At 41.0% G+C, this 24677-nt stretch overlaps 1 protein-coding gene across 2 annotated transcripts in view; it reads left to right on the top strand.

The window, feature by feature from the left end:
• The window catches only part of fam49ba (family with sequence similarity 49 member Ba), a 47346-nt gene that overhangs the window by 3663 nt on the left and 19006 nt on the right, over positions 1–24677 (top strand). The window contains exons 2-4 of one of the 2 annotated variants that reach the window (XM_039003649.1): positions 15677–15766; positions 17662–17783; positions 18443–18548. In XM_039003649.1, the coding sequence (XP_038859577.1) occupies positions 15694–15766; positions 17662–17783; positions 18443–18548 (301 nt within the window). In that variant the 5' untranslated portion in view covers positions 15677–15693. Of the gene's footprint in view, positions 1–15676; positions 15767–17661; positions 17784–18442; positions 18549–24677 lie in introns of those variants that run through there. The other variant, XM_039003650.1, reaches the window with a different exon arrangement.

Raw genomic sequence — 24677 nt, 5'->3', positions numbered from 1 at the left:
ATATTGGAATGATTATGAGTAGTAACATAGTGATGGAGTTCCTAATATTGGAATGATTATGAGAAGTAACATAGTGATGGAGTTCCTAATATTGGAATGATTATGAGTAGTAACATAGTGATGGAGTTCCTAATATTGGAATGGTTATGAGTAGTAACATAGTGATGGAGTTCCTAATATTGGAATGATTATGACTAGTAACATAGTGATGGAGTTCCTAATAGTGGAATGATTATGAGAAGTAACATAGTGATGATGGAGTTTGTTCATACTTCTACATCTGCTCTGACAGAATGTTTACACATCATGGTATTCTAGCTGTATCAGCCCAACGGCAGCCCTGTCACAGGGCTAGAGAAATGTAACCACTTTCAAATTCATAGATGTAAAGACTGACATCATTTTAAATAGGTCTGTCTCCATTTAGTTGACTGGTTGATTGTTTGGTCGATAGGCTGTTTGTTGACTGAGATTTCTTTAGTCGAGCAGTAGCAAAACAATTCAATAATTGAATGGTGTACAAGACACCTGTCTGATTGGTTCCTGTCTGAGTGGACTAATCCATTGTGGAGGATAGCACAGTCCATCACTAAGACATGTACTACTGAAATTGTATATTGTTTTATTATGTAAGAACAATGGTACAATACTAATAAACATTTTATTATTTTATAACAAATGCACTTTCTCCTGCGTTGGATAGCGGCCATTGTCTGCGGTTCTGAAACATCAGTGCGCTGTTGAATTGCCCCTTTTCCTAGACCATGTTGCTATGTGCATAATAGCAAAGTTAACCAGCATATTGGTGTTGAGAACAATGCGGTAGAGGTAGCAGCGGAGTTGGGAGATGAGAAAACAGCCCCTGCCTTAATTGTCTAAGAAAAGTGAGGAGAGAGGAATCCCCAACTTAATTAGGTCTATAATCAATAGCCTAACTGGTAAATGTGCCTGGCTTTATATATCATCCATATATATCTACAGAAATAAGACAGTTCCTGTTTCTTTTTGAGTGTTTTTAATAGCCTACTGTTTCAGTGAGCACCCAAGCTTCACACAACCACGTGTCGGTTAAACAATTTCACAAATGTGTCTGTTTTTAATCTTTGCTAAGCTGTAATAAAGGCTTTACACTGTTTTCCATTAGAACAGCCTCTCTGGTATTACTTATCATTTATTTAGTGTTGTTTACACTCTTCCAAATTGTCAGAAAAGTAATATTTAGAATAATAATAACCCTCCTTTTTCTTGATCTCCGTATCGTTATTATTACTATTCTTATTATTATGTCGTTATTATTAGTAGGCTTAGTATAGCAGCCTTGTATAACCACCATCGAGGTGTAGGCCAACGAGTGCATCCTGTTTAGTCTTAAAACCGTAACTCACTTAGGCCTATATTTCAATACTTATATAGGCTACTGTATCAGTCAGTCATTCATTTGTTCATGTCATCACACAGCGTATGAGTCATTCATGATTTGAACATGCAATCAAGCATTTTAGTTTTAAAATAAAATAAAGTGACCCTTGGAGAAGGGTCCTCCTGAGCAACCAGTAAACATTCCTCTGTTTCGAGTTTATTTGCCACGACCTCTGCATCCATTTTGCTGTCACATGTGTTCAGAGTTTGTTATTACCAATTTATTGATGTGACTACGATATGCTATAGTTCAGGCCCTATTGGTCACCTACATGCGATGCATACATGTGTCATGTAAAGACAGCAAGAGTTGAGGAATAGGCAATCAGTTTCCGTATCAGGACTTCTCAGTCAGAAATTGCTGTAATTATGTTGCAGCTTCAGCAACATGGACAGCACGATAAACACTGATGAAGTTCTGTAGTTGTCGCAGCAGCAGGGAGGACAGAGAGACAACGGGTGCTAGTCACACAGTCACTCGCTGTCATTTTTTTTTAACACAGCACAGCAAGTCTGAGCACAATCAAATAAAAAAAATTCAACCAATCAATTGGTCGAAAGAATAGACAGCTCTCAGTCGACCAATATTTTTGTTGGGTGAAAAATTACATTATTGGGTTATTTTGAGGCGTTTATAAGTTATATTCTATTCAAAATATTCGGTATCATTAAATTAAATGGCCATTGAATAGCAGGAAATACAGTTGAAGTTGGAAGTTTACATACACTTAGGTTGTAGTCATTAAAACTCGTTTTTCGACCACTCCACAAGTTTCTTGTTAACAAACTATAGTTTTGGCAAGTTGATTAGGACATCTACTTTGACACAAGTAATTTTTCCAACAATTGTTTACAGACAGATTATTTCACTTATAAATCACTGTATCACAATTCCAGTGGGTCAGGAGTTTACATACACTAAATTGACTGTGCCTTTTTAAAAGCTTGGAAAATTCCAGAGAATTATGTCATGGCTTTAGAAGCTTCTGATAGGCTAATTGACATCATTACAGTCATTTGGAGGTGTACCTGTGGATGTATTTAAAGGCCTACCTTCAAACTCAGTGCCTCTTTGCTTGACATCAAAGGAAAATCAAAAGAAATCAGCCAAGAAAAAAAGTTGTAGGCCTCCACAAGTCTGGTTCATCCTTGGGAGCAATTTCCAAATGCCTGAAGGTACCACGTTAATCTGTACAAACAATAGTACGCACGTATAAACACCATGGGACCACGCAGCCGTCATACCGACCAGGAAGGAGACACGTTCTGTTTCCTAGAGATGAACGTACTTTGGTACAAAAAGTGCAAATCAATCCCAGAACAACAGCAAAGGACCTTGTGAAGATGCGGGAGGAAACAGGTACAAAAGTATCTATATCCACAGTAAAATTAGTCCTTTATTGACATAACCTGAAAGGCCGCTCAGCAAGGAAGAAGCCGCTGCTCCAAAACCACCATAAAAAAAGCCAGACTACGGTTTGCAACTGCACATGGGGACAAAGATTGTACTTTTTGTAGAAATGTCCTCAGGTCTGATGAAACAAAAATAGAACTGTTTGGCATAATGACCATTGTAATGTTTGGAGGATAAAGGGGAAGGCTTGCAAGCTGAAGAACACCATTCTAACTGTGAAGCACGGGGGTGGCAGCATCATGTTGTGGGGGTGCTTTGCTGCAGGAGGGACTGGTGCACTTCACAAAATAGATGGCATCATTGAGAAAGGAAAATTATGTGGATATATTGAAGCAAAATCTCAAGACATCAGTCAGGAAGTTAAAGCTTGGTCGCAAATGGGTCTTCCAAATGGACAATGACCCCAAGCATACTTCCAAAGTTGTGGCAAAATGGCTTAATGACAACAAAGTCAAGGTATTGGAGTGGCCATCACAAAGTCCTGACCTCAATCCTATAGAACATTTGTGGACAGAACTGAAAAAGCGTGTGCGAGCAAGGAGGCCTACAAACCTGACTCAGTTACACCAGCTCTGTCAGGAGGAATGGGCCAAAATTCACCCAACTTATTGTGGGAAGCTTGCGGAAGGCTACCCGAAACGTTTGACCCAAGTTAAACAATGTAAAGGCAATGCTACCAAATACTAATTGAGTGTATGTAAACTTCTGACCCACTGGGAATGTGATGAAAGAAATAAAAGCTGAAATAAATCATTCTCTCTACTATTATTCTGACATTTCACATTCTTAAAATATAGTGGTGATCCTAACTGACCTAAGACAGGGATTTTTTACTCGGATTAAATGTCAGGAATTGTGAAAAACTGAGTTTAAATGTATTTGGCTAAGGTGTATGTACACTTCTGACTTCAACTGTAGATTCTGCCTTAACATTTTCCTTGCAGCAGAAGAATGTATACGTGTTCAAGGAGTTCAAGGTACTGTATGTAGGAGGTAACTGTATATCTGGTGTGTGAATAGTATAATGTTGAGCCTAAGAAGTTTTTTAAGAAATCAAAATGATAGGAGAGCAAAGTGTAGGTTTAGTCTGCATAGGGCAGGACCAGAAGGTGGCCATTATTGTGTCAGTGAAAGTCTAGGCTTTGGCTGTGCATTCCTATGTGCTGCAGCGTAACATAAGTGCTGCTTGACATAGCCTTAAGGCAAAGATACTTGTCTGACTAGGTAGCTCTGTAAGTGTTGATTTGTGTTTGGCCTCTTGTCTCTCTCCTGTATGCCAGGAGTCATTTATGGATGGTAGTGTTTTGGTAATGAAGATGCACTGCTTGTACTGGTGTTATGAAGTTTTTATTCCTTCATTGAATGCTTTAGGTTTACCTGTGATATCATTTTTTTTTTTACATGAAGTTTACAGACAACTTAACATGAATGTAGCATGATCATTACATCATGAATACAACAACATGTTATCACAATCATACACTGCATTTCACATCTGTAAAGTCTTTTTGTGACCTGAATCCAATTTAAAGGTAAATGCTTGAAGTAAACGTCTGGATTTTCCTAGACCACGTTGCTGCTCTACTACTGGTCTATTGCTGGTCCGAAAGAGACATCGGAGTTTGTCTCTGGTGTATGTCTCCAACCGATGTAGCGTTTACCTTTGTTAGTTGGCTACAATTTGTTCAATGTGTTGTTAAGCTTGGCATGTCTGTTTGACAGACTGAAGCTCAACACTGACACATTGCCAAAAAGAGAATTGAGTAGAGAAGAGAGACAGTCGAACACAAATACAGAGGAAATGCCAGTCTGATACTTTGTAACTTCCTGGGTGGCTTGTGTCTGATGTAGCACATTTGCCACACTATGAAATTGACACATCCGTCTTTAAACACCCTGCAACACCCTGCAGGACTAAAGCAATGTGAACTAGTCCCCAGAGGCCTTCAATATATTTTGAGTTGTCTTTTTTGAGGGTAACACTTAGGCCGGGGTTCAATCCAAAATTACCGCTATAGCATGCTTGACATTTTAAAGTTCCAGTATGTAGCTTTGTGGGCGACCTGACCAAATGCACAAATAAATGTGTGTTTATAGATCTGTCATTCTCATTGACAGCAATCGGTAGATCCCTTCTGTGTGCGCTATTTCTCAGTGATTTAGATTGTACAATGATTCTCTATCTACACTATACATTGCTTGTTTTGTCACAAACTGAAATTAGGCAAACGTGATAGAATTTTAGCAACCAGGAAATGGAGGAGACATTTCTACATATTGTGGCTTTAAAGGTAATTTTCAATTGAGCCAATATCTGCAGCATATACCTTGAATGCGATCTCTGCAGAAATCGTGACATTTTCTTTAAAATACACATTGTCTACAAGTACGATCGGATTGAATCCCAGCTTGACTCTAGTAAAGTTCAATTCTTCTGAAGTGTGTCCATTTACAGTGCCAATCTGCGATTGGTACATCCATTTTTGGACTTTTAAATAATTATATTTGATTATTTAATTCAGAATAGAATACAACTTAAATGCCTCTTCAGTTTAGTTCAAATGTCTAACCCATCAGAATCCAACATATAAGCATGTTCTACTCCATTGTTTGTGAACAAACACTGTCTAGCCTCAAAACAAGGATAAAACTATAATTTGTATACCATGGATGGTCAGTCCTTGCATCCATAGGTCTGTCTATGAATTTGAGAGTGGTTACATTTGTCCAGCCCCGTCCCTCAAGGTTGTACTAAAACAGTGGGAGGGTGCCCTTTAATGTGTTTACCATTATACTTATTGTAAAATGTGGTATCTGCAGTCAGAATGTCAAAGCAACTATTGCTGTTGTGCATCACTGAGTTTAAACCCCTAGGCAATAACAATGCCTAATATTACACCTTCTCAGAGCGCCTAGATTTATGAGAATGGAAGAACATTCTAAACACTGTGTTTGGTCAATAAGATGTCGTTTTCTAAAGAGATTTCTGTTGTTTATAGACATTAATTAGATATTATCTGTACATAATGTACACCGTTCCTAAAGAATTTAGTTACATGCTTGGTTTGCTTCAGGTTTGCGCCATAATCTGTTGTGAATGCTTTATGTTGCTGAGGTTCAATATTTGGCAAGCATTCAAATTGGCCACGAAGCTAAAGTAGCTCCTTTGTAGTAGCGTTTTAACATTTTATAAACCCTTTACAAAACCTTTGTAGAAGTGTCCATGGTAGAAAAAAAAATGTTTTGTTTGTGCATGTGTGCATGTGTACTAGAGGTCGACCGATGAATTAGGGCCGATTTCAAGTTTTCATAACAATCGGTAATCGGCATTGCATTGCAATCCACGAGGATACTGCATGGCAGGCTGACCACCTGTTACGCGAGTGCAGCATCAGAAGGACCTTGTGGCTGCAAGGAGCCGAGGTAAGTTGCTAGCTAGCATTAAACTTATCTTATAAAAAACAATCAATCTTCACATAATCACTAGTTAACTACACATGGTTGATGATATTACTAGGTTAACTAGCTTGTCATGCGTTGCCTGTTAATTTATCATCGAATCACAGCCTACTTCAACTTCGCCAAACGGGTGATGATTTAACAAAAGCGCATTCGCAGGAAAAAGCACAATCGTTGCACCAATGTACCTAACCATGAACATCAATGCCTTTCTTAAAATCAATACACAAGTATATATTTTTTAACCTGCATATTTAGTTAAAAGAAATTCATGTCAGCAGGCAATATTAACTAGGGAAATTGTGTCTCTTTTCTTGCGTTCTGTGCAAGCAAAGTCAGGGTATATGCAGCAGTTTGGGTCACCTGGCTTGTTGCGAACTGTGTGAAGACCATTTCTTCCTAAATAAGACCGTAATTAATTTGCCAGAATTTTACATAATTATGACATAACATTGAAAGTTGTGCAATGTAACAGCAATATTTAGACTTAGGGTTGTCACCCGTTCGATAAAATACGGAGCGGTTCCTTATTTCACTGAAAGAATAAACATTTTGTTTTTTGAAATGATAGTTTCCGGATTTTACCATATTAATGACCTAAAGCTCATATTTCTGTGTGTTTATTATATTGTAATTAAGTCTATGATTTGATATTTGATTGAGCAGTCTGACTGAGCGGTGGTAGGCAGCAGCAGGCTCGTAAGCATTCATTCAAATAGCACAGCACTGTTTATGACTTCAAGCCTATCAACTCCCGAGATTAGGCTGGCAATACTATAGTGCCTATAAGAACATCCAATAGTCAAAGGTATATGAAATACAAATGGTATAGAGATAAATAGTCCTATAATTCCTATAATAACTACAACCTAAAACTTCTTAACTGGGAATATTGAAGACTCATGTTAAAAGGAACCACCAGCTTTCATATGTTCTCATGTTCTGAGCAAGGAACTTAAACGTTAGCTTTTTTACATGGCACATATTGCACTTTTACTTTCTTTTCCAACACTGTGTTTTTGCATTATTTAAACCAAATTGAACATGTTTCATTATTTATTTGAGACTAAATGTATTTTATTTATGTATCATATTAAGTTAAAATAAAAGTGTTCATTGTTCATTCAGTATTGTTGTAATTGTCATTATTACAAATATATATATATAAAAATCGTCTGATTAATCGGTATCGGCTTTTTTTGGTCCTCCAATAATGGGTATCGGTATCGGCATTGAAAAATGATAATCGGTCGACCTCTAGTGTGTACATGTGTACATGTGTGTGTGTACATGAGCTCAAGACACAGAGACTGCATAGCAGGCCTGCCTCAGCAAAAAGGAGGCTACCGCTCAGATTCAGTAGTTGATGGTAGCATGCCTTGGTGGAAAAAACAATACTGTATGTAGGCCTCTCCCTCATTGAATAACTGGTGAAATGATGCATTGACTTGTACTTGAAGCACACAAGTCCATAGGCCTACACCTGCGATGCGTAAATAGTATACCTCTACAAAATGTTCATTCCGTCTAGTATGTCACAATGTTTTATTGTGGATCCCACAGAAGCATTCAACTAGATTAGCAAAGCATGTTCATTCAGACGCATGTTTCAGTCAGACACGTATGCACGCGATGGGTGGCAAGTTCACACAGGTTTCCCCCAAGTTGCGGATCACACCTCTCTTGTTCCCACTCTTGGCATTTTTCTGTGCTCTCTCGTTCCCCTTTTATTCCATGGCACAGATACATGGGTACGCAGTAGACTAGAGGGGAAAACTACAAAGCAGGATCAAGGAGTTAGCCAGCAAACGTTCCTAAATATTCTGAGTAAAACTTTTGAAAGGTAAGCTTTAAATGGGCGTGATCTAATTGATACAACAACCAAAAACACATAGTGAAGTTAAGCTTTCTTAATGAGCCAGAACATCTGTAGTTCATTTTGGTTGCTTATCAAAGTTAGCTGGCTAACTCATTGATTCTGCTTTGTAGTATACCCCTCAGGAGTCTCCAGCTCCTGGCTTCTGTTTTGTTTTGTATGCTTTTGTTCCAACCAAGCAGTAACACCTGATTCATCAAATTGTGGCTCTAACCTTTATTTTAACAGGGAGTCCTATTACAAATGAGCCACCCGGTTCAGGGTGGTGATCTGAAGACCACGATTAGCTACACACAGATTGTGTGATTAGAGTTGGAACATTTTGGCCTAGTAGGTCTATATATGATAGAGTATACATTCAGTATAAATCAAACTATTCTGTAAGACCAACATTCAGACCAGATCATATACAGTACCAGTCAAAAGTTTGGACAAACCAACTCATTGAATGTTTTTTAATTTTTTTAACTCATTTCTAGACATTAAAGACATTGAAACGATGAAATAACACATATTGAATCATGTAGTAACCAAAAAGGTGTTAAACAAATCAAAATATATTTTATATTTGAGATTCTTCAAAGTAGCCACCCTTTGCCTTGATGACAGCTTCACACACTCTTGTGGAAGCTTGTGGAAGGCTACCCGAAACGTTAGACCCAAGTTAAACAATTTAAAGTCAATGCTACCAAATACTAATTGACTTTATTTAAACTTCTGACCCACTGGGAATGTGATGAAAGAAATAAAAGCTGAAAGAAATAATTCTCTCTACTATTATTCTGACATTTCACATTCTTAAAATAAAGTGGTGATCCTAACTGACCTAAAACAGGGAATTTTTACGAGGATTAAATGTCAGGAATTGTGAAAAACTGAGTTTAAATGTATTTGGCTAAGGTGTATGTAAACTTCTGACATCAACCATATGTCTATAAAAAAAGAAGGAATGTCAAGTTTACTTAAGTATTCAGAACCTTTAATCAGTACTTTGTTGAACCACCTTTGGCAGCGATTACAGACTCTAGTCTTCTTGTGTATGACGCTACAAGCTTTGCACACCTGTATTATGGTACTTTCTCCCATTCTTCTCTGTAGATCCTCTCAAGCTCTGTCAGGTTGGATGGGGTGCGTCGCTGCACAGCTATTTTCAGGTCTCTCCAGAGATGTCCGATCGAGTTCAAGTCCGGGCTCTGGCTGGGCCACTCAAGGACATTCAGAGACTTATCCTGAAGCCACCCCTGTGTAGTCTTGGCTGTGTGCTTAGGGTCGTTATCCTGTTGGAAGGTGAACCTTCGCCCCCAGTCTGAGGTCCTGAGCGCTCTGGAGCAGGTTTTCACCAAGGATCTCTCTGTACTTTGTTCCATTCAACTTTCCCTTAATCCTGACTGGTCTCCCAGTCCCTGCCGATGAAAAAGTTACGCATAGCATGATGCTGCCACCTCCATTCTTCACCGTAGGGATGGTGCCAGACGTGATGCTTGGTATTTAGGTCAAAGACTTCAATCTTGGTTTCATCAGACCAGAGAATCTTGTTTCTCATTTTCAGAGTCCTTTAGGTGCCTTTTGGCAAACTTCAAGTGGGATGTCATGTGTCTTTTACTGATCAGTGGTTTCCGTCTGGTCACTATACCATAAAGGCCTGATTGGTGGAGTGCTGCAGAGTTGGTTGTCCTTCTGGAAGGTTCTCCCATCTCCACAGAGGAACTCTGGAGCTCTGTCAGAGTGACCATCGGTTCTTGGTCAGCTCCATGACCAAGGCCCTTCTCCCCCGATTGCTCAGTTTGGACAGGCGGCCAGCTCTAGGAAGAGTCTTGGTGGTTCCAAACTTCTTCCATTTAAGAATGACGGAGGCCACTGTGTTCTTGGGGACCTTCAATGCTGCAGACATTTTTTGGTACATTTTTCTCAGATCTGTGCCTCGCCGTAATCCTGTCTCAGAGCTCTACGGACACTTCCTTCAACCTCATGGTTTGGTTTTTGTCTGACATGCACGGTCAACTGTGAGACCTTATATAGACAGGTGTGTTTCTTTCTAAATCATGTCCTAACAATTGAATTGGCCACAGGTGGACTCCAATCAAGTTGTATTGACATATCAAGGATGATCAAAATAAATTGGATACACCTGAGCAGAATCTGGAGTCTCATAGCAAAGGGGTTTGAATACTTATGTAAATGAGATCTTTGTGTATTCATTTTCAATACATTTGCAAAAAATGTTAAACATGTTTCCACTCTCATTATGGGTTATTGTGTGCAGATGGGTGAGAAAAATATACATGTTATCCGTTTTGAATTCAGTCTGTAAAACAATAAAATGTGGAATAAGTCAACGAGTATGAATACTTTCTGAAGGCACTGAAGGCCTACATCTTTGGCCATTTTTGTCCGTCAAAAGCATAAAGTCAACTATTGTCTGACTGGTTGCATATGTAAAAAAAAAACGTAACGATTTTGACGGTTATTCCTATTGAAAAGCATTGGCTCCATCTGAAATTCTCTGACACAAAATCCCAGTGTGCCTACAGGGTCATTTCTATGCATGCAGTGGTTTTTATCCTGCAGGTCACTCACTCACTGTGGCTCCACAAGGGGGCATCATAAACCTATGCAGTGCTTGACTAGGCTGCACCTCCCTACTGTGTGCTCTGTACCCCAGGACATCTCTAAAAACCTTGCCCTGGATTTGATGACCTAGTCTCAGTAAAGAAAGTAAAGAAGCATGAAAGCAAAGCAGAATCAGCGTTAGGAAAACACATATCTTGCAGATAGATATTGATTGATAAATCCAAAAGATGCACATTTGACATAAAAAGTATGTATAGTGAACAAAAATACAAACACAACATGTAAAGTGTTGGTCCAATGTTTCATGAGCTGAAATAAAAGATCCCAGAAATGTTCCATACACACAAAAAGCTTATTGATCAGGCCACAATCAACAGCCTGATCAACTCTATGCAAAGATGTTTCGCACTGCATGAAACAAATGGTGGTCACACCAGATACTGGCTGGATTTCTGATCCACGCCCACACTTTCTTTTTAAAGGTATCTGTGACCTACAGATGCATATCTGTATTCCCAGTCATGTGGAATCCATAGATTAGGGCCTAATGAATGTATTTCAATTGACTGATTTCCTTATATGAGAACTGTAACTCAGCAAAATCATTGGAATTGTTGCGTTTATATTTCTGTTCAGTGTAGTTATAATGCTTTCTAAATATGCTATTTTATACGATTTTGTCCACTTTGGAGAGCAGTTTTTTTTCTATCACTGTCAGATATTAAACTGATAGCGAAAAGTCATGTAGTTTTACTCAATAATATAAGCCGTTTAGCGGACACTTTTATACAAAGTGACTTACAGTCAAGCGTGTATACATTTGATGTACTGGTGGTCCCAGGAATCAAACCCACTGTCCCGGTGTTGCAAGCACCATGCTTTACCAACTGAGCTACAGAGGACCAGGGGTAGTTCCGTTTCATTTCAGCAAGCCATGACACCATCTCAGAAATATTTGCTGGAGTTAGAAACAGATAAGAATATCATTCCTGCAATTGGCCTTTTCAATTACTATGATTCATATAATATTCATTAAATATAATACCGAACATCCGATTTAGACCAACCCACTTAGATATAAAATAAATGAATAATTGACCAAGTTTTATTTGTTTTGTAATTTATTTGTTGGGGGTTAACAGGTACAATATCAATTTCAATGAATATATTAAGTTTATATAATATGTACCTATGGGCTGCCACTCAAAATAAAAATAAAAGTAAGAAATACTTACAGAGAATTATAATATTCATCAAAAATGATTTTGTAATAGTAAAATTGCCCCCCACTAAGCTTGGGCGGTATACAGGGGTATTTGGAAAAAGCATTGCGATGGTAATTCATTATCGACAATAGCGACTATTTATTTGAATAGGTCACTCACTTTTGGACCTAGAGAACAGTCTGACTAGGGTGGATGGAGTCTTTGACAATTTTTAGGGCCTTCCTCTGACACCGCCTTGTATAGAGGTCCTGGATGGCAGGAAGCTTGGCCCCAGTGTCGTACTGGGCCGTACGCACTACCCTCTGTGGTGCCTTGTGGTTGGAGGCCGAGCAGTTGCCGTACCATGCAGTGATGCAACCAGTCAGGATGCTCTCGATGGTGCAGCTGTAGAACTTTTTTAGTATCTGAGGACCCATGCCAAATCTCTTCAGTCTCCTGAGGGGGAGTAGATTTTGTCGTGCCCTCTTCACGGCGGTCTTGGTGTGCTTGGACCATGATAGTTTGTTGGTGATGTGGACAGCAAGGAACTTGAAGCTCTCAACCTGCTCCACTACAGTCCCGTTGATGAGAATGGTGGCGTGCTCTGTCCTCCTTTTCCTGTAGTCCACAATAATCTCCTTTGTCTTGATCACTTTGAGGGATAGGTTGTTGTCCTGGCACCACATGGCCAGGTCTATGACCTCCTCCCTATAGGCTGTCCCGTCGTTGTCGGTGATCAAACCTAACATTGTTGTGTCATCAGCGAACTTAATGATGGTGTTGGAGACGTGCCTGGCCATGCAGTCATGAGTGAACAGGGAGTACAAGAGGGTACTTAGCACGCACCCCTGATGGGCCCCCATGTTGAGGAACAGCGTGGCAGATCTGTTGTTACCTAGCCTTACCACCTGGGTGCGGCCCATCAGGAAGTCCAGGATCCAGTTGCAGAGGGAGGTGTTTACTCCCAGGGTCCTAGCTTAGTGATGCATAGTGCCAACTGTAACATTTGGTGGAGGAGGAATAATGGTCTGGGTTTGTTTTTCATGGGTTGGGCTAGGCCCCTTAGTTCCAGTGAAGGAAAATCGTAACGCTACAACATACAGTGACATTCTAGACGATTCTGTGCTTCCAACTTTGTGGCAACAGTTTGGGGAAGGTCGTTTCCTGTTTCAGCATGACAATGCCCCTGTGCACAAAGTGAGGTCCATACAGAAATGGATTGTCGAGATCGGTGTGGAAGAACTTTACTGGTCTGCACAGAGCCCTGACCTCAACCCCATCTAACACTTTTGGGATGAATAGGAATGCCGACTACGAGCCAGGCCTAAAGGAATGCCGACTGCGAGCCAGGTCTAATCGCCCATCAGTGCTCAGCATATGTGGGAATTCCTTCAAGACTGTTGGAAAATCATTCCAGGTGAAGCTGGTTGAGAGAATGCCAAGAGTGCAAAGCTGTCATCAAGGCAAAGGGTGGCTATTTGAAGAATGTCAAGATTAAAATATATTTGGATTTGTTTATCACTTTTTTGGTAACCACATGATTCCATATGTGTTATTTCATAGTATTGATGTCTTCACTATTATTATACAATGTAGAAAAAAGTACAAATAAAGAAAAACCCTTGAATCAGTAGGTGTTCTAAAACTTTTGGCCGGTAGTGTAGATATGTACAGTTGAAGTCAGAAGTTTACATACACTTAGGTTGGAGTCATTAAAAGTCGTTTTTCAACCACTCCACAAATTTCTTGTTAACAAACTATAGTTTTGGCAAGTCGGTTAGGACATCTACTTTGTGCATGACACAAGTAATTTTTCCAACAATTGTTTACAGACAGATAATTTCACTTATAATTCAGTGTATCACAATTCCAGTGGGTCAGACATTTAAGTTGACTGTGCCTTTATACAGCTTGGAAAATTCCAGAAAATGATGTCATGGCTTTAGAAGCTTCTGATAGGCTAATTGACATAATTTGAGTCAATTGGAGGTGTACCTGTGGATGTATTTCAAGGCCTACCTTCAAATTCAGTGCCTCTTTGCTTGACATCATGGGAAAATCGAAAGAAATCAGCCAAGACCTCAGAAAAAGAATTGTAGACCTCCACAAGTCTGGTTCATCCTTAGGAGCAATTTCCAAACGCCTGAAGGTACCACGTTCATCTGTACAAACAATAGTACGCAAGTATAAACACCATGGGACCACAAAGCCGTCACACCGCTCAGTAAGGACACGCGTTCTGTTTCCTAGAAATGAACGTACTTTGGTGCGAGAAGTGCAAATCAATCCCAGAACAACAGCAAAGGACCTTGTGAAGATGCTGGAGGAAACTGGTACAAAAATATCTATATCCACAGTAAAACGAGTCCTATATTGACATAACCTGAAAGGCCGCTCAGCAAGGAAGAAGCCACTGCTCCAAAACCGCCATAAAAAGCCAGACTACGGTTTGCAACTGCACATGGGGACAAAGATCGTACTTCTTTGGAGAAATGTCCTCTGGTCTGATGAAAGAAAAACAGAACTGTTTGGCCATAATGACCATCGTTATGTTTGGAGGAAAAAGGGGGAGGCTTGCAAGCTGAAGAACACCATCCCAACTGTGAAGCACGGGGGTGGCAGCATCATGTTGTGGGGGTGCTTTGCTGCAGGAGGGACTGGTGCACTTCACAAAATAGATGGTATCATGAGGGAGGAAAAGTCAAGGTATTGGAGTGGCCATCACAAAGCCCTGACCTCAATCCTATAGAAAATGGTTGGGCAGAACTGAAAAAGCGTTACACCAGCTCTGTCAGGAGGAATGGGCCGAAATTCACCCAAAGGATTGTGGGAAGCTTGTGGAAGGCTACCTGAAACATTTGACCGAAGTTAAACATTTTAAAGGCAATGCTACCAAATACCAATTGAGTGTATGTAAACGTCTGACCCACTGGGAATGTGATGAAAGAAATAAAATCTGAAATAAATAATTCTCTCTACTATTATTCGGACATTTCACATTCTTAAAATTAAGTGGTGATCCTAACTGACCTAAGACAGGGAATTTTTACTAGGATTAAATGTCAGGAATTGTGAAAAACAGAGTTTAAATGTATTTGGCTAGGTGTATGTACACTTCTGACTTCAACTGTATGTCTTTTTGTTTGTTACATCAATTAGACCATGCCCATTTCAAGCTTATCCTTCTTCAAAATAAAAAGTTATATCAGAATATTTAGGCAAGTTAGCTGGCTAACTCATTGATCCTTCTTTGTAGTATAGCCCTGTGCGATGAATTAGTCCAGGTATGCCCTGTTATAGGTGGCAGTTGGCAGTGAGGGAAGAGTTAATGTGGTGTCGCACGAACGCTTGACACACACACACACACACACACTACAAACATATGCACAGACACTCCTCTCCCCCTGTTCCTGTCAGTCCCCAAGTGGCAGCTGTTTTCTGTCACGCTCTCTGTGGCCACCAGATGTGTCCATCGTGACTGAGCAGGTGGCTGAGAGAGGGTTGGGCAGGCATGTACACACACACATTTTACACACTCAGACAAGCAGACTCTGTTGTATGTTAATCTTGAAATCGTCATGCAATATGCACGTTTTTCTGGACAGATGGTCTCACACAGACACAAAATGACAACGACGTACATGCCCCTCAATCCCCACAGGAATGGTGAGGGTACTAAATAAGGATGAGCCTGTCATGCATGTCTAATGTTTCCCATCCCCCTGTGTTTAGGTTCTTGATTTGCCAGTATGGGGAACCTGATCAAGGTGTTGACCAGGGACATAGACAACAATGCAGGGAATTTCTTCCTGGACTTTGAGAGTAAGTGATTTACACGCATTCATGCACACACCACATCTATAGCGTCACTGATTCCTCCAAAGAAAAAGTAGTGGTAGGTTGGTGTATTGGGGTGAAATGATATTTCAACCAACTTGTTACTTTCATTTTATTTCCTGAATTGACTACTCTAAACTACAAATTGTCCCCAAGCCTAAAATATCCTCCGCCCTGATGTTGTCTAGAAGTTGTCAAAAAGATTGCTTTCCATGCATTCAGCTCGTCCCTGTACAAACTCAACCATGTTATTAGCAAAGTATCAAATCCATGGCCCTCTTTTGCCTCTTAATGGCATTCTGGTCTAACATGTTGGAGAATACTTATGACTTCCATCCGTTTCAATTCAGATCCTTGATTTGCATAGTTCACTTGAGGCAGCAGTTCATGGTAAGGCTAAGTTACCAGTCTGTCCTATTTATCCATGTTTCCTTAACAACTGGAGTTTTTTTCCTCACAGAGTATCTGGTGAACCCATTGGATTGGGATGCTAAAAGCATAGGAGCGTCAGGCTTACCTATCATATTTAGATCACATATTTTTAAGGGCTTCGAAGGCACAGCAGGGTCTGGAAATGCTACCTGGCATGAAATCTGATTGGAACATCCAGATTGTGCCTTCAAAAACCTCTCCCAGGTTTCCCATCTTGGAATTTGCAGTTTAGGTCAGAATTTGGAATTAGCTGAGGGTTAGTTTATGGGATTTAGCACGGCGAGAGAGGGAGAAATGCAGAGAAGCGAGTCGGGATTAAAAAATATGGTAGAATGGATCAAATATGCTTTAGGAGGTCCGCGGAGGTAGGATACAGAGAAGGGAAAGAGCAACCTGAAATTCAGAAATCTGGCAAACATGGGCTTGAGAAAAAATAAACATTATCCCTAATAAAAAAGCCATCATTTGATTTTTTTGGAAAAAGCTCTCTATAAATATACTGTTTTTCTTTCTTTGGAGATGAGGGAGTAGCCATGCCCGTTGGGGTGAGGGAACGAGCTTGGGTGGGAAATCATACACACTATTTCTAACGTACAGACAATTAAGTAATATGTTTATTTTGCAGCACTTAATAATATCTCCACTTAATAAAGCATGCACTGTATAATGGATTAGTAAATAGTTTATTCATTATTTAATAATCATTACTCAATTTTTAAGATGTTTAATATCCTTATAAACCATTTACTAATCATTAGTTAAGTCTTTGCATGGCCTCATCTAAAGTGTGGGCTATTTATACTTTACAAATACTTTATAAATGTTTTGAATGACCAGTGTAATTTCTCACAAAAAGATGGACATGCCATTGGTAGACATTCCGGGACTACCTTAAGGTCTCAAAATAAATCCTTAAGGAGCATCAGGTACTGATGGAATGTCTACAAATGGCATGTCCATCGTTTTGTGAGAAATTACACTGGGCACTCAATACATTTATAAGGTATTCATAAATAGCCCACAATTTAGATGAGGTCACGCAAAAATACTCAACTAATGATTCGTGAATGGTTTATAAGAACCTATATTAAACATCTTATAAATAGAATCATTATTAAACACTATAAAAAAGTTGTTTATAAATGTGTGAATAACTAGGTTACTACTTTACAAATTTACTTTACAAATTTGGGAGTAATGATTACTAAATGATGAATAAACTATTTACTAATCCATTATAAATGCTTTATTACATGAAGTTATTATTAAGCGCTACACTGCACTGTTTTTGTCTGTTTTGCATGTAGAGATAATTAACAACTAAAAAGGAATCACACCAAAAAATGCCCACTGATGCACTGAATACTGGTACTCTGCGCCACTTTGCTTCAACATACTATAAAAGTTGTATCAATGTTTGCTCTGAATTGCTTTCTGACCTACTCTAGATGCCCAGCCTACAGAGGCAGAGAGGGCAATATGGGAGCAGGTGAACGAGGTACTGATGGAGGCTCTGGCTATCCTAGATGACCTGCAATCCTACAACGGAGCAGGAGAAGAGATACGACAGGTGGGTTAAGGTTTAAGTTAATAAACACCAGAGTTTGGTTAAATTTCCTAAATTTTAGCAAATGTTCTGGAAAAAATACTGGAATATTTTAGCATTCTAGTGCAGAGGTATTCAACCTGAGGTCCGTGGCCCTGAGGTACTGCAGTAGCTTTTACATTAAAAAATATATATATTTTATGAATGTACCTTCATTTTATGTACCTTAATAATTAATATTTTGTTATATATTTTATTAATGTACCTTCATTTGATGTACTTTCAGTATTAATATTTTTTAAGATGTGAACTTTATTTCTCTTTCTTGACATGGACATTTTGCTAACATATGATGGGGGTCCCTGGGTCGCCCCATTTTAATACAACTGAATTAAATGCAAAGGACATTTAGAAATATTATGCCAAGTTTGCCGAACTCTATGGCTGTCGTTACCAGTAGCCAATTTTAGCTTGATACAGGCTACTGTACAGGGTTGCCACGGGAAACAGGGGAGCCAGTTTGCTTTCAGCTAGTGATCACTTTTTTTTGTGCAAATGTTTTGAATTCTTCTTACAAATGTTTTTTGTTGTTGTCGATCAAAACGTCTCATTGTGTGTTAAGGGGGGTTATTGTGGAGTTTCATCTGACATTTTAATCCACTCACTCATTCACTCTCATTCAGGCGATACAGAACCCAAGTGAGGACCAGGTACAGGAGCGAGCCTGGGCTGCTGTGGTCCCACTGGTCGGGAAACTAAAGAAGTTCTATGAGTTCTCTCTGAGGTTGGGTATGTATGCCTTGACAACCCTGAATGCTGTGATCAGGGGCCATATCCACAAAGCGGTCATAAGTGCTGAGAATAGAGACATTTTACTCCTAAAAATAAAATCAATGCATGACGCCTCTTTAGTCATTATAGTCACACCTAGTCGACAGATATTTAGGACACCTCATGAGCTGTTCTAACCAGATACATGCAACAGTAGGCTATCCATTGCGACTTAATTTACATGATATGCCTAAATACTTATGACCACTAGGCTAATACATAATCATCTTTTTATTTGGAATATTTGATCAACCTACATGTTATTTCAAGTTATTCTTTTGGAGCACAACATCACGTTGTTCAAAGATATGCCTTAATTGGGCCTATAAGTTGGGCAATTGACAGCATCTAGGGCAGGGATGGGTAACTCCGTTCCCCCTTTTAAGACCCTCGGATCAACTTCCAAATTATTATTATTATTATTTTGGGGAGGGGACTCAGTTGGGGTCTCAACTTACCGTTGTGAGTTAGGATAGTATATAGAATACACAAGGTGCACATCAGCACTAATGTTACAGTGCCTTGCAAAGGTATTCATACATTTTATTGTGTTACAAAGTGGGATTCAAATGGGTTTAATTGTCATTTTTTGGTCAACCATGTACACAAAATACTCTGTAATATTCAAAGTAGAAGTATAATTATATATATATATTTTTAAGATGAATATAAATGATAACTAAAATATAGTCTTTGCATAAGTATTCATCCCCTTTGTTTAGGCAAGCCTAAATTACTTCAGGACAAAAATGTGGCATATCAAATCACATAATAATTTATATGGACTCACTCAGTGTGAAATAATAGGTGTTGACATGATTTTTGAATGACTAACCATTTATCTGTCCCCCATACATAGTATTGAATTTAAAGCACATAATCAACATCAAAGACCAGGGAGCTTTTCAAAAGCATCAAAGAAGGGCAGTGATTGGTAGATGTGTAACAATAACAAATCAGACATTGAATATCTCTTTAAGCATGGTCACGTTAATAATGATTATGTGGATGATGTATTAAACCACCCAGACCACGTCAAAGACACAGTCATCCTTCTGAACTGAGCTGCAGGACAGGAATGAAGCTGCTTAGGGATGTTACCATGAGGCCATTGGTGATTTTAAAACAGTTACAGAGTTCAATGGCTGTGATGGGAGAAAACTGAGGATGGATCAAAAACATTGTAGTTACTCCATTTGTGCTACACAATTCCCAACACACACACACACACACACACACACACACACACACACACACACACACACACACACACACACACACACACACACACACACACACACACACACACACACACACACACACACACACACACACAGCACAGAGAGGTCCATCAGCAGCAGATTTAAAATTAGAATGAAAAATGAATGTGCTTATGCAACAAATGTTAGTGCATCATATCATATTGAACCACATCGATTCATTCCTCTACTAAACCCGAATCGCACCGAATAATTTCAAACTAAAACGTATCATTCCTGTATTGTATCGGAGCCCATGTACAGTGCCTTCAGAAAGTATTCACACCCCTTGACTTTTTGCCCTGAATACAGTGTTATGTTTGGGGAAAATCTACTTTTTTTTCTAGCAATGATCAACAACCAATTTTACAAAGCTTGAAGAATTTTGAAAATAAAATGTGCAAATGTTGCACAATCCAGGTGTGGAAAGCTCTTAAAGGCTTACCCAGAAAGATTCACAGCTGTAATCGCTGCCAAACGTGCTTCTACAAAGTATTGACTCAGGGGTGTGAATAATTATGTTAATGAGATATTTCTGAATTTAATTTTCTATAAATTAGCAAAAATGTCTGAAAACATGTTTATGGGGTATTGTGTGTAGATGGGTGAGAAAAAACGTGTTGAAAGTTGAGTCTTTATGCGTGACTGGAAGATGACATTGTTATAATAATAATATGATGTATTATGCTTATATAATATAATACAAAATATATCTTTTCATTAAATAAATAATATGTATACAATACCAGTCAAAAGTTTGGGGACACCTACTCATTCAAGGGTTTTTCTATATTTTTTTTTACTATTTTCTACATTGTAGAAGAATAGTGAAGATATCAAAACTATGAAATAACACATATGGAATCATGTAGTAACCAAAAAACTGTTAAACAAATCTAAATATATTTTATATTTGAGATTCTTCAAAGTAGCCACCCTTTGCCTTGATGACATCTTTGCACACTCTTGGCATTCTCTCAACCAGCTTCATGAGGTAGTCACCTGGAATGCATTTCAATTATTAGGTGTGCCTTGTTAAAAGATAATTTGTAGAATTTCTTTCCTTCTTAATGTGTTTGAGCCAATCAGTTGTGTTATGACAAGTTAGGGGTGTTATACAGAAGGTAGCCCTATTTGGTAAAAGACCAAGTCAATATTATGACAAGAACAGCTCAAATAAGCTAAGATAAATTACTTTAAGACATGAAGGTCCGTCAATCCGGGAAATTTCAAGAACTTTGAAAGTTTCTTCAAGTGCAGTCGCAAAAACCCTCAAGCGCTATGATGAAACTGGCTCTCATGAGGACTGCCACAGGAAAGGAAGACCCAGAGTTATCTCTGCTGCAGAGGATAAGTTCATTAGAGTTACCAGCCTCAGAAATGCTGCCCAAATAAATGCTTGACAGAGTTCAAGTAACAGACACATCTCAACATCAACTGTTCAGAGGAGACTGCGTGAATCATGCCTTCATGGTCGAATTGCTGCAAAGACACCACAACTAAACAAGACCAATAAGAAGAAGAGACTTGCTTGGGCCAAGAAACATGAGCAATGGACATTAGACCGGTCGAAATCTGTTCTTTGGTCTGATGAGTCCAAATGTTAGATTTTTGGTTGCAACCGCTGTGTCTTTGTGAAACGCAGAGTAGGTGAACGAATGATCTCTGCATGTGTGGTTCCCACCGTGAAGCATGGAGGAGGAGGTGTGGGGGTGCTTTGCTGGTGACACTGTCTAGGATTTATTTGGAATTCAAGGCACACTTAATCAGCATGGCTACCACAGCATTCAGCAGCAATACGCTATCACATCTGGTTTGGGCTTAGTGAGACTATCATTTGTTTTTCAACAAATATAGAAAACCCCCCGAATAAGTCGGTGTGTCCAAACTTTTGACTGGTACTGTATGTTATGAAATACAGTAGAGGCCTTTTCATTATATCAATATTATGTATATTTTATGTAATACAGTAGATACCTTTTCATAATTTCTTTGCTGCAACTGGGGCACTGTAAATAAAACTATTCAACTATATTATAGAATAATTCCCATCTAATTCCATATCTAAAACAGAACCCCCTTAGATGTAAGGAGTCGAAACAAACAGCTCGTCTTTGAAGTGCTTTTCGTGATTTGTCTTGACCCAAAACAGTCGGTTCTTTCAAACAATCGATTGGTCGAAATTTTGAAACTTGTATTTTTCTATATGATCTGCATCTGATGGTCAGTCTGGAGGGAGGGCTGTCTCTTCGTCCATCTGATGGTCAGTCTAGAGGGAGGGCTGTGTCTCACCGTCCATCTGATGGTCAGTCTAGAGGGAGGGCTGTGTCTCACCGTCCATCTGATGGTCAGTCTGGAGGGAGGGCTGTCTCTTCGTCCATCCGATGGTCAGTCTTGAGGGAGGGCTGTCTCTCCGTCCATCTGATGGTCAGTCTGGAGGGAGGGCTGTCTCTCTGTCCATCTGATGGTCAGTGTGGAGGGAGGGCTGTCTCTCCGTCCATCTGATGGTCAGTCTAGAGGGAGGGCTGTGTCTCACCGTCCATCTGATGGTCAGTCTTGAGGGAGGGCTGTCTCTCTGTACATCTGATGGTCAGTCTAGAGGGAGGGCTGTCTCTCACCGTCCATCTGATGGTCAGTCTGGAGGGAGGGCTGACTCCACCGTCCATCTGATGGTCAGTCTGGAGGGAGGGCTGTCTCTCCGTCCATCCGATGGTCAGTCTAGAGGGAGGGCTGTGTCTCACCGTCCATCTGATGGTCAGTCTAGAGGGAGGGTTGTCTCTCACCGTCCATCTGATGGTCAGTCTGGAGGGAGGGCTGTCTCTCACCGTCCATCTGATGGTCAGTCTGGAGGGAGGGCTGTCTCTCACCGTCCATGTGATGGTCAGTCTGGAGGGGGGGCTGTCTCTCACTGTCCATGTGATGGTCAGTCTGGAGGGAGGGCTGTCTCTCACCGTCCATGTGATGATCAGTCTGGAGGGAGGGCTGTCTCTCACCGTCCATCTGATGGTCAGTCTGGAGGGAGGGTTGTCTCTCACCGTCCATCTGATGGTCAGTCTGGAGGGAGGGCTGTCTCTCACCGTCCATCTGATGGTCAGTCTGGAGGGAGGGCTGTCTCTCACCGTCCATGTGATGGTCAGTCTGGAGGGGGGGCTGTCTCTCACCGTCCATGTGATGGTCAGTCTGGAGGGAGGGCTGTCTCTCACCGTCCATGTGATGGTCAGTCTGGAGGGAGGGCTGTCTCTCACCGTCCATCTGATGGTCAGTCTGGAGGGAGGGTTGTCTCTCACCGTCCATCTGATGGTCAGTCTGGAGGGGGGGCTGTCTCTCACCGTCCATGTGATGGTCAGTCTGGAGGGAGGGCTGTCTCTCACCGTCCATGTGATGGTCAGTCTGGAGGGAGGGCTGTCTCTCACCGTCCATCTGATGGTCAGTCTGGAGGGAGGGCTGTCTCTCACCGTCCATGTGATGGTCAGTCTGGAGGGAGGGCTGTCTCTCACTGTCCATCTGATGGTCAGTCTGGAGGGAGGGCTGTCTCTCACCGTCCATCTGATGGTCAGTCTGGAGGGAGGGCTGTCTCTCACCGTCCATCTGATGGTCAGTCTGGAGGGAGGGCTGTCTCTCACCGTCCATGTGATGGTCAGTCTGGAGGGGGGGCTGTCTCTCACCGTCCATGTGATGGTCAGTCTGGAGGGAGGGCTGTCTCTCACCGTCCATGTGATGGTCAGTCTGGAGGGAGGGCTGTCTCTCACCGTCCATCTGATGGTCAGTCTGGAGGGAGGGTTGTCTCTCACCGTCCATCTGATGGTCAGTCTGGAGGGGGGGCTGTCTCTCACCGTCCATGTGATGGTCAGTCTGGAGGGAGGGCTGTCTCTCACCGTCCATGTGATGGTCAGTCTGGAGGGAGGGCTGTCTCTCACCGTCCATCTGATGGTCAGTCTGGAGGGAGGGCTGTCTCTCACCGTCCATGTGATGGTCAGTCTGGAGGGAGGGCTGTCTCTCACCGTCCATCTGATGGTCAGTCTGGAGGGAGGGCTGTCTCTCCCCGTCCATCTGATGGTCAGTCTGGAGGCAGGGCTGTCTCTCACCGTCCATCTGATGGTCAGTCTGGAAGGAGGGTTGTCTCTCACCGTCCATCTGATGGTCAGTCTGGAGGGGGGGCTGTCTCTCACCGTCCATGTGATGGTCAGTCTGGAGGGAGGGCTGTCTCTCACCGTCCATGTGATGGTCAGTCTGGAGGGAGGGCTGTCTCTCACCGTCCATCTGATGGTCAGTCTGGAGGGAGGGCTGTCTCTCACCGTCCATGTGATGGTCAGTCTGGAGGGAGGGCTGTCTCTCACCGTCCATGTGATGGTCAGTCTGGAGGGAGGGCTGTCTCTCACCGTCCATCTGATGGTCAGTCTGGAGGGAGGGCTGTCTCTCACCGTCCATGTGATGGTCAGTCTGGAGGGAGGGCTGTCTCTCACCGTCCATGTGATGGTCAGTCTGGAGGGAGGGCTGTCTCTCACCGTCCATCTGATGGTCAGTCTGGAGGGAGGGTTGTCTCTCACCGTCCATTCCGCTGGCAGCGTTATCAAGTCCTCTACCGCAAAAATTGGGTCCGATGAGACTGGCACTAATCAGGCAGGTGTCTCGTGCGACCTCTCAACATTTTCTTTTTGGGGTACACGAACAGCCTATCGACCAAACAATCAACCAGTCGACTAAATGGGGTCAGCCCTAAAATGGTGCATTGTTGGCTGTCCGTTACACTGCTCTGTTGAATCCCAGCCGCAGTCTTATTACTTGGCCTCGAGGAAAGACACTCACCAACTGCAATAGATTGAAAGAA

Source organism: Salvelinus namaycush, chromosome 11 (assembly GCF_016432855.1).
Source record: "Salvelinus namaycush isolate Seneca chromosome 11, SaNama_1.0, whole genome shotgun sequence".
Taxonomy (NCBI): domain Eukaryota; kingdom Metazoa; phylum Chordata; class Actinopteri; order Salmoniformes; family Salmonidae; genus Salvelinus; species Salvelinus namaycush.
The sequence above is the reverse complement of the archived record's forward strand: the minus strand, read 5'-3'. Positions and strand labels throughout refer to the sequence as shown.